The sequence below is a fragment of the Balaenoptera physalus genome (genome assembly GCF_965194825.1).
Source record: "Balaenoptera physalus genome assembly, chromosome: 20".
NCBI classification, from domain to species: domain Eukaryota; kingdom Metazoa; phylum Chordata; class Mammalia; order Artiodactyla; family Balaenopteridae; genus Balaenoptera; species Balaenoptera physalus.
In genome coordinates this window covers 38,551,489-38,562,254 of record NC_138901.1, presented here as the reverse complement: position 1 = coordinate 38,562,254, position 10,766 = coordinate 38,551,489, and the positions used below count along the sequence as shown (strand labels likewise).

At 50.6% G+C, this 10,766-nt stretch overlaps 1 protein-coding gene across 1 annotated transcript; it reads left to right on the top strand.

The window, feature by feature from the left end:
- Positions 1-2,831: 2,831 nt before the first annotated feature.
- Positions 2,832-10,559, top strand: CCDC182 (coiled-coil domain containing 182). The gene has a single exon (XM_082440192.1). The coding sequence runs from the start codon at positions 8,298-8,300 to the stop codon at positions 8,757-8,759; it is 462 nt and encodes a 153-aa protein (XP_082296318.1). The 5' UTR covers positions 2,832-8,297; the 3' UTR covers positions 8,760-10,559.
- Positions 10,560-10,766: the final 207 nt, after the last annotated feature.

The following is a 10,766-nucleotide window of genomic DNA, read 5'->3' as shown; positions in this document are numbered from 1 at the left end:
CCCGGGATGATTATTACATTTGCCAAAGTTTGAGAATCACTGGGCTTAAGTTTCCATGAAGCCCAAACAGGGGACTCAAGGTTGACATATTCCTGGTTAATCTCTGAGCAGGAGGAAATCCCGGATACAGGGATGCGGGTGTGACTTGAGACTGGGAACCCTCATGGGATCAGATAGAACCTCAAGCCTAGAGGGGTCTGGGATCTTCAAATTCCATCCCTAGCCCGCTGCTGTCCCTACCACTAGAAGGGATAGTCTAACTTAGAGGTCCCTGCTCTGGGTGGCCTTGAGCACTGCAGCCACCTCTGTTGGGCCCCTTATCACAAAGCCCGGGATGCTGGATTTGCTAGGTTGTCTCCACGGTGGATCCCAAGTTCTTAGGACAGAAACCCCATCTTAACCTTCTTCTGTCGTGGGCATCTGGTGCCATGCCAGCGCATCTTAGTCATTCGATAAATGTGTGTTGAACGCATGAACGACTGAATGAGTGGGGATGCTGCACCCTTGAAATAATAGATCAACTCTGGCCGCTCTACGCCGAACCAACCCGTGTAACAGCCCAGTGCTGGGAGCCTAGAAACCTTCTCGCCTCAGCAGTGACCGGGCAGGACCCTGGGTCGGGGTGAGGGTGAGGTCAAACTCTTCCCCGGTACCCCGGGTGACTGCACCCCATCTCCCTGGCCCAGGCTTCCGGGCTGCCATGGGAAGCGATGTGTGTCCCCACTGTGCGAGGCCCTGGGTACCTTTCTGATGGTTTGAGCTCATTACTCATCATTAGGAGTGCCGGTGTCTGGAGTTTCCCAGGTGATCAAAGCTTCTCTGTCTGAGCAGCCGGGCAGGCCCTGGTGTCTGTCACCAGTAATCCCCCGGCCTCGCCAGGCAGACAGTTAAGTAACCCAGGAAGGAGGGGATTTGGTTTTTAAGCCCACATAATTCAGCTTGACACCCCAACATGTAGGCAGCAGCTCTGGCTCTGTGCAGAGGAAGCGTCCCTGGTTAGACGGGTGGGGGATGCGGCAGGGGCAGCTGTCTTGGTGCGGGGTTGATTTAGCACCAGGGGGCGCCCTCCCTACCCTGCTCTCCCGGGGAGGGCTGCGGGTGGGAGGGAGAATCAGCCGCTCCCCCAGCACCGGCACCCATCACACCTCCTGAAGCTCTGTCTATTCTCCCCAGAGACTCGTCTCCAGATAGCACCCCTGCCTCTTGCTTCCCCAGAACAGGAGCTCCCACTGGGGCTCTTTGTGGTCCCTGGTTTCTGGCTGGACTCAGGGTCCAATTTGCCTCCCCAGATCCCTCAACACTCCCCACAGTCTATGTGATGGCACAGAAAATGTGTCACAGGCCTGAACTCCAGAGTCAGACTGCAGCCACCATACTTGTGGAGGCTCTGACATTTTGGTAAATACCACAAATTCCTCCAATGATGGGGGAAAAAAAGCATGCTTAAAACAATCTCATTTTCTGATTTTAAAAAAACGTTGGGATTCAATATTTTGGCCTATAATTTTTTTGATTTGACCTTTGTACAAAAAAATGTTTGCTCACCGCTGCCCTAAACAGTACAGACCACATTTCCTGTTAACCTAGAAGGCAGTGTGAATGGACAAAACTTGAGGAGCTCATTAGTCTGGGAAATGGAAATGGAAAAGGGAACCCTCTTGCACTGTTGGTGGGAATGTAAACTGATGCAACCACTATGGAGAACAGTATGGAGGTTCCTTGAAAAACTAAAAATAGAACTACCATACAGCCCAGCAATCCCACTACTGGGCATATACCCTGAGAAAACCATAATTCAAAAAGAGACATGTACCACAACGTTCATTGCAGCTCTATTTACAATAGCCAGGACATGGAAGCAACCTAAGTGTCCATCGACAGATGAATGGATAAAGGAGATGTGGCACATATATACAATGGAATATTACTCAGTCATAAAAAGAAACGAAATTGAGTTATTTGTAGTGAGGTGGATGGACTTAGAGTCTGTCATACAGAGTGAAGTAAGTCAGAAGGAGAAAAACAAATGCCGTATGCTAACACATATATATGGAATCTAAAAAAAAAAAAAAAAGGTTCTGAAGAACCTAGGAGCAGGACAGGAATAAAGACACAGACGTAGAGAATGGACTTGAGGACACGGGGAGGGGGAAGGGTAAGCTGGGACAAAGTGAGAGAGTGGCACGGACATATATCACTACCAGATGTAAAATAGTTAGCTAGTGGGAAGCAGCTGCATAGCACAGGGAGATCAGCTCCATGCTTTGTGACCACCTAGAGGGGTGGGATAGGGAGGGTGGGAGGGAGATGCAAGAGGGAGGGGATATGGGGATATATGTATACGTATAGCTGATTCACTTTTCATACAGCAGAAGCTAACACAACATTGTAAAGCAATTATACTCCAATAAAGATGTTAAAAAATAATAAATAAATAAATGTCCAGGTACCAGCTTCACGATGGGTCATTTAAGAAAATTAGTGTTGAGAATGGGGATAGACTATTCCAACTGGGGTAATGCCGGGCCTTTCCCAGCATGCTCTTGGGGTCACTGTCCTGGGCCTGTGGACTGTGTGAGGTCCTCTTTCTTGCAGATGTTTTGCCCCAGCTAAATTCCATGCCTGGTGGAGGGGTAGATGGTGCAGGGCAGACAGCACCACACCCAGCCTGCTTTGGAGGGCCCTCCTGGCGCAGTGCTAGCTTCCGGGGCTGGAGGAGGGCCAGCTCCACTGGCTTGGCCCGCCTGCACCGCTCGTGTCCAAGGACCGCTCCTGTGTCTTCAGATCCACTCCCACCAGGATGTTTTGCATATTTTAATTAAAGTGCCGCCCTGGGCTGGCAGGGCCTCTGATGGATGGCGCCAGTCCGAGTTGCAGGGCTGCAGTGGTGTGAAACATGGAATGTGGTGATGTGCTCCTGCTTTGGCTCCTACCTCCGGGGGCTGGTTCATTCGGGTTCCAGGAGGGGAGGTGAACTCAGCAGGCAGTGGGCAGGTGGCTGGTGCATCCAGGGGTGGCCAAGGCGGGGCTCAGGAACGGGAGGAGAGTTCAGGTAGGAAAGCGCCATGGACAGTTTCCGTGGACCAGCTTGCTGGTGGGCTGTGGATGAGCCCGATTCTTGTGGGCACTCCTCATCAGTGCCAAATTATGACAAATGGCTACGGGTACAAGTTGCTGGGTGGCAGCCGCTGCCTCTCGGAGCGAAGCAGGTATTTTTAGCACCGTGCCTTGGGGCTCTGGCTCTGGGTTAATTAATCACGGTGAACAGCACTGAGTTTGGTTCCTGATGCTGGTTCCACCCCCATCCCAGCCTTGTCCCCATTCCCCGGACTGCAATGCCAGCTGCAGAGGTGGCAGTCATGCACGGCTAGAGGAGCCCTTGACAGCCTCCCAGGGCACTGGGGACACCATCCCATGCCCCCGCAGCTGGGGCCCTGTACCTCCCCCTCCTCTGCACCTCTTCCTGCTTCTCTCCAGTCATCCCAGCCTCTTTTAAATTCTTCTTGCTGTTCCCTTTGAACATCACCCCCAGGCATCCACATCCTCCCTGTCTCAGCCCAAATGTCCTCACCTTGCGAAGGCCCTCCCTGAGCACGCCTTCCCCTGCAGGCTCTCCATCACCTTGTCCTGTTTATTCCCTTCAGAGCACTTAGCACCGGCCAGAATCACCTTATTTCTTGACGGCTCCACATTATTGTCTGTCTGCTTCCATTGAAATGCCAGTGGCTTGAGAACAGGGATCTTCTCTCTCTTGTTTGCCATCTTAAATCCCTGTTGCCTAGTTCAGCGTACACAGGGCGGGCACTCAGTGGGCGTCATTGAACACGCAACTGGATGGGTGGATGGGCGGATGGATGGAAGGGTGGCAGGGGGATGGATGGGGCGAAGGCTGGAGGGAAGATCCTCTATGGGTTTGCATTTTAAGGTGCAGTGTGTCAAGCTTGTTATTGTCGGCAGGGGCACATCTGGGGAGACACGGTTTGTATAGCAGCATCCTCACCCAGGCCAGCAGCGGGAGGCCCGAGCCCAGGGGATTCTGGGAAAGGAGTGTTGGAAATCGCTGCCCTCTCTGCTTTAGAAACATCCAACCACATGCTCTTTGGTGTTTTTAGGAAATTTCTCTGAATTCTGTGTTTTTTTTTTAAATAATTTTTTTCTTGGGGATGGGGACAAACAAGTTTTAAGGGACTTCTAGAAGACTCTTTGCACACTCTGCCTGAAAGCTGACATTGGTGGTTCATTTGGGGGAATTAAGCATGGTCCTTTCACTGTTTTCTCTTCAAATACAACTCCTCTTTGTGGAAGCCACAGCTGGTCGCCTACCCTCCCCATTCTTTTTTTTTTTTTTTTAAAGATTGATTGATTGATTGATTGATTGATTGATTGCTATGTTGGGTCTTTGTTTCTGTGCTAGGGCTTTCTCTAGTTGTGGCAAGCAGGGGCCACTCTTCATCGCGGTGCGCGGGCCTCTCACTATCGTGGCCTCTCTTGTTGCGGAGCACAGGCTCCAGACGCGCAGGCTCAGTAGTTGTGGCTCACGGGCCCAGTTACTCCGCGGCATGTGGGATCTTCCCAGACCAGGGCTCGAACCCGTGTCCCCTGCATTAGCAGGCAGATTCTCAACCACTGCACCAGCAGGGAAGCCCCTCCCCATTCTTGCTTGAGAATGGAACCCCAATTTGGTCCTTGTATTGGGAGGCCTCTGCTTTGGGGATAGGACCCGTGATTAGTCTGAGCCAACTATGGGAGCTCCAGTAGTGCTTGGGTTGGACCGGGGACTGTGAAAGTGGCTCTAACTAACGGGACATGAGAAGCATCGGCGGTTTCACCTCATTTTTAAACAGGTACATGAAGGGGTGCATCTGTGCCATATCCCTCTTCTGCATCCTAAAAAGGATGGAGATTTAGTTCACATGCAGGGGCAGAGGCATGGGGAGAGGCACGTGACAGGGGCGGGGCGGGGGCACTGATGCAAGTGGCAGGGCCCAGCAGGACTGTGCCTGGACCCAGCAGTGACCACCCCGGGAAATCCTGAGACATGCCGCTCCGGAGCCCCTCGACGCAGGTCGAATCTGATTCTCAGGGGTGGGGCTTGGATCTCCTCAGGGTTGATACCCTGCTTTCGTCCCCCCTTATTCTGAGACACTGCCGAAATAGACCAGGGGCAGGGAAACCCTCCCGACCGTGGCCCAGAGATACCTGGCTAGGAAACGTCTGAGTTCCTTTCTTTTGACGCTGTGAAGGGGACAAATAGATTTGCCTTCTTACTTTCCGAGGATATACGGAAGGAAACTCTGAGGAAAGCACAGGGCTGGACTGTAAAACTTCTGGGAAGAGAGCATTCAGAGCACGTGCACATCTAGTTGCCCCTGCTGAGGGCTCCCTGAAGGTCCAGGGAACCCCAGGCCTGGGGTCTTCGGCTGACAGAGCGTGTATTTGCCCCCGACTTCTGCTGAGGTTCACTTGGAAACGCGGTCCTCCCTGGCCGGCTCTACATGCGGAGAAATGAACTGAGACCTCATTAAAAAGCACCAGGGAAATTGAACAATTGCTATCCTTTCTTAACGGCTACTACTTTTCTTTCATAGCACTGGTTATGGCTTCTACCATTCCCTGTGGGAGACAGAGACAAAGAGGCAGAGAATCTAAGTCAGAGAGAGAGAAAGAGAGACAAACAGAAAAACACTCAAAGAATACAGAAACAAGAAGACAGACACACATTCTTCCTGTCGTTGATTCAAGAAACATTTATTGAGAACCTACTGTGTGCCTGACCCGCACACACACCCCCAATGAATGCACCAGCAGACCGCAGGCTGTTTACATCATCTTCCCAAACCCCATCTGGATCTTAGGTAGCAAATAAGGAGGGTGCTGTTTCCACTCAGGCCAGTAGGTGTCATCATGTCAGAGGAAAAGTCAGGGGAGCTGCAGGATTTGATGGCCACCTAAGAACAGAAATTCTCCTTCATCTAGTTTTCTGAGTGCCATTATGTGCAGGGCACCAGGCAGGGTACATAGGATGAGAAATGCACAGTCCCTGTTCTCATGGAATTTACTGTGCCATCGGGACCCAGAGGGACAAGGCCCTAGGTCACAAAATGAGGGGTAGGCAGTAAGAGCTTCCGGAAAAGTTTAAAGGAAAGACTGTGTGGATATTAGAGCATCAGAGACTTCACATTACGCCCTCTCACATTACAGCAGAGAATAGGCTCAGAGAGGGGAGGTGACTGACCTCTGGTCACATAGCAATTCCAGACTCCAGATCTCCTGACTCCTAGAGCAGTGCTCTTTCCACCAACATTGTGTATCAATAACTGGTGTTGCCCGACCTTTGAGACTCAAAATTCCACCTTAGTTTAGCCATGAAGCTCCCTGCAACATGCCCTCTGCCAGGCCCTCTAGATGGGCCGATCTGCCTGCTGGACAAGGCAGCTTCCCTCCTCCTGTGTCCTGTGGTGCGGGAGTTGGCTCTCGACACAGGCTCACGAAGGCTCACCGCGAGCATCTCTGCTCAGAGACACCACCTTGGTAGCTTTTGAGCTAGTTTCAACCAGCTGTGATGGGAGTCTTTACACCATGGAAATTAGCAACAGCCATAAATCAGAGCTGCTTCTTTTTTTTCCTCCCGGAGAGCTGCCCCCCACCTGCACACCACTGAATTAGTATCCCCACTTTACAGATAAGGAAACTGAGGCCCAGGGGGATGAGGCAATGTATAAAGAGACACAGCCTGTAGGTGGTAGAGCTGAGACCCAGCCCAGGTGGTTTGATGCTGGAGTGTTCAGAGATGGTAGAGCCAATAGGACTGAGAGCCACTTGGGTGTGGAGGGGCCCGGGTTTCTCAGGTGGGGCGCTGACGTGGGTGCTGCCCCAGGCTGGTCTCATCAACCTGATAGCAACACTGGAACAGGGACCATTTTGGGAGAAATGATAACTAGTCCAGCTTTGGGTGGATTGAATTTGAGGTACGTTGTTGGAGAGATGTTTAGATTTGGAGGCCAGGAGAGAAGTCTGGGCAAGAGATTGAGATCTGCAGGATGGAGGATTGTTCTTGAACAAACCAGTTTCCTTTCTTACAGTGAACAGGTCAGAAGTGGGAAGTTCACCCTTCTCTATGTTTTTTCTCATCTTTGTCAGCATTCAGGCAGGATCTGGCAGGGCAGGGACGACCACGCTCTCTGGCTCACACTCGTTCCCTGGTGCAGGTGCATAGTGAGTGCTCAGCAGGGACCTGCTGAATAAATGAATGAGCGGCCCGATTTTATCCTGCACATACCGAATCAGCTCTGCTGTGGACCATATATCAAAACCTGAGTACATTTCTTCTAAGATTATCGAGAATTCTGGCGTCATTATAGGAGTGTGGATTTGGAATCAGAAATTGCTTTTCTAGAGATTATCATATTAAGTGAAGTAAATTAGACAGAGAAGGACAGGTATCATATGATATCACTTATATGTGGAATCTAAAAAAATGATACAAATGAACTTATTTACAGAACAGTAATAGACTCACAGACATAGAAAACAAACTTATGGTTATCAAAGGGGATGGTGGGGAGGGAGAGATAAATTAGGAGTTTGGGATTAACATATGCACACTATTATATATAAAATAGGTAAACAACAAGGACCTACTGTGTAGCACAAGGAACAATACTCAATATCTTATAATAACCTATAATGGAAAAGAATCTGAAAAAATATATGTATGTATAATTGAATCACTTTGCTGTACACCTGAAGCTAACATAACATTGTAAATTAACTATACTTCAATTCAAAAAAAAATTAGTTTTGTCATTGTTGTTGTTTTTTAGCATTTTAGAGCTAGAAGTGAGATTACACATCATCTCTTACAATGTCCTTGCTTCACTGGTGAGGTACTGAAGCCCAGAGACCCTTCTGAGACCATCCAGGCCCCTTGCTGTGTAGGAGACCACCCGACCCGGCCTTGCTCTGGCCAGTTTACTTTGGTGTGTCCCTCGGGACAAGGAATGATTGAGCTCTGGTTCTGGGAGGGCAATGAACTGATGGGAATCCACATCTCAGGGTGCACAACTAAATAGTTCTTGAGTAGATGAGCAGACGAAGCCCAGGATAACCAAGCAAGGAGGCTACCATATGCAAATGAGCGGATTGTGGCTTTCCTCCTGGTTGGCCGGAGAGGCCCTGATGTCACAATATGCGGGGTTTCTCCACTCCAAAGGATTGTGTCTCTGGCTGGGCCAGACCTGGCCCACTGACCTGGCTGGTCCCTAGCTCCCTCTCTTTGTCCAAACAGAGGCGACACTATGGACCCCCTCTATCAGGCCGGCTCCATTCTCATGAAGGTGAACACCTTACAGGGGAAGAAGATGGTGGAGAGCGGCCTCCAATCTGGAGATTTCTCGCTCCCCCAGCCGTGGCCCTCCTGCGTCCTGCCGCCAGCCCACCTGGAGATCCTGCAGCAGCAGGTGGCCGGGGTGCAACGGGAGCTGGAGGACTTCAAGAAGGAGGCACTGAGGGCCATCCATGACCTGGAAGACGCCTTCGGCGCGATGAACAGGGCGCTGGCGCAGCAGGAGGAGCAGGCGGCCCGCGTGAAGCAGCGGCTGCGGGAGGAGGAGGACCGGGGCATCGTGCGGAACAAGGTCCTCACCTTCCTGCTGCCCCGCGAGAAGCGGCTCCGGGAGCACTGCAGGCGGCTGGAGTGCCTGCTGCTGGGCCGGAGCTGCGAGGCGCTGGGCATCCCCCGGAAGATCCAGGCCGACTGAGGCCCCTCCGGTAGAAGCCGCGTTCCTCACCGAGCAGCCGAGTAGAAGATTCTTTTCGATAGAAGGACAGACCCTGAGTTTTGATCGATTTGCTCCCCTTCCCCATTTCCACTGCTTTCCTCCTACCTAAATAACACCCTGCTGAGAGGCGAAAAGACCCGGTGTGTTCTTTCGGTGAAGTTCCGTTCACCCGGCATCACCCAAGAAGGAGGCGCTCCAACACTCAGTCTTTGAATGACACCTGTAACTTTCACCTTTAACTCTTTTCCTGTTTGTAATGGTACTATTGATCAAATGTATACCATGTTTTTTTAATCTTCTTAAACTGATGGCGTTGAACAGATTTACCTTCTTTTAATGAGTCGAGGCTCTCATGGCTTGTTACTTCACGCACGGTCTGCTGAAAGGGGTCGATCATCCGCCCGAGCACTGAGTGGCCTCAGACGACTTTTCTTTTGTGGTTCTCATCCTCGCCTAGTTGGCTTTTCTGCCTGCTTTCATGGTTAGACCGTCATACCTCCCTTTGCCACCTTTGCCCACCTCTACTTCCTCTCTGTTTGGTCTGCAGCCGGGCCAGTGAGATCCACAGAGGGAATTAGGCTCCGAGGGGTGGAGTCAGATGAGCTCAGTGCACTGATGAGGCAACACCTAGAAGGTGGGGCTCTAAAGCCGTGAAGCTGATTTTCATGTCTGAGCTGGAATTGTTAGGATGCCCCGCCACCCATCAGGTGATGTACCCACACCATCCCAACTACTCCCACGGGCACCGTTAGAAGCAAGTGTTGTTTCCCTGTTGTGCAGGGTGGATAGCCGACCTCAGGAAGCTAAGTCCTTTCCCCAAGGTCTCCGTGCTTGAAAGTTCAAGTCCAGGTCACCTGTGCTTATTTGCTATCCTGCTGCCCCCTTGGAACCATATCAGGCTGTCCGTGGACCTGTCCTTCTGGAAGGTTGGGAGTGTCACATAGGTGATTGGGTGCTCCTTAGCTGTCACTGTGCCTTTTATTTTCAATAAGGCTTTCTGTTTCATCCAGTCATATTTTCTCTCTGGTCCCGCAAAACTCTGCCACGCAGCAGGGATTCTCCCCCGAACAGCAGAAGCGAGTGCCTGGAGGCTAGGTCAGCACCTGAGCGGAGTGGGCCTCTGTCTTCCCAGGTCGGGACTTACAGCCTGGGCTGCACCCTCTGAGAGCCCAGCTCAGCTCCAGCCTCCCTCCTCTCTCTTTTATGGCATCTCTCCAAACAAGATTCGAACACCTGCAACGCCCAGGCTGAACTTCATGACCCATTCTTAATGGCGACATCCATCTATCAACCATCTACCCTGAAGGGCTGTATCCCTGCTCTAACTTTAGGTAGTTTCTACTTTGGAAGGTTTAGCTGAAGTGGTAACAATAATGTTAATACTAGTAAGATTATTACCACTACTACTAGTTTATAGTTATCAAGAACATGATACAGTCTAGGCACCAGGCTTGGCCCTTTGGAGGTGGGTACTAGTATAACCTTCACTTTAGGACTTTGAGAAAACCAAAACTCAGAGAGGCTAAGTAACTTGCCCCAAGTCACACATCTGATAAATGATAGAGTTGGTATTTGAACCTAGGAATGTCTAATGTCAGCAGCTGTGCTCTTAACCACTATGTATTATTTTTGGAAGCTAAATACTTCTTGAATAGATAAAATATGAGCGTACTGAAATTGGTGAGGTGAACTTTGGGAGAAAGGATTGTTTTGGCAGTGGGGTCGGAGGGGGGCAGAATTCTTATATCCTTAAACCTTGTGGGAGATGTGTGTGTGTGTGTGTGTTTACAAATGTATCTGAGATGGAAAACTTGATTGGCCAACTATAATAAGAGGTTAAACAATCAGCTGCCCTATGCAGAAGAAAGTGGATCTAATGCTAATTCCTATGGATCTGAATCTCCTGCAAGTTCAGTTTGTAATCAGCCTACTCAGAAATGACAGTGTTCATGGGAATTCTGAGAAGAGGGGGGAAATGCTGCTCGT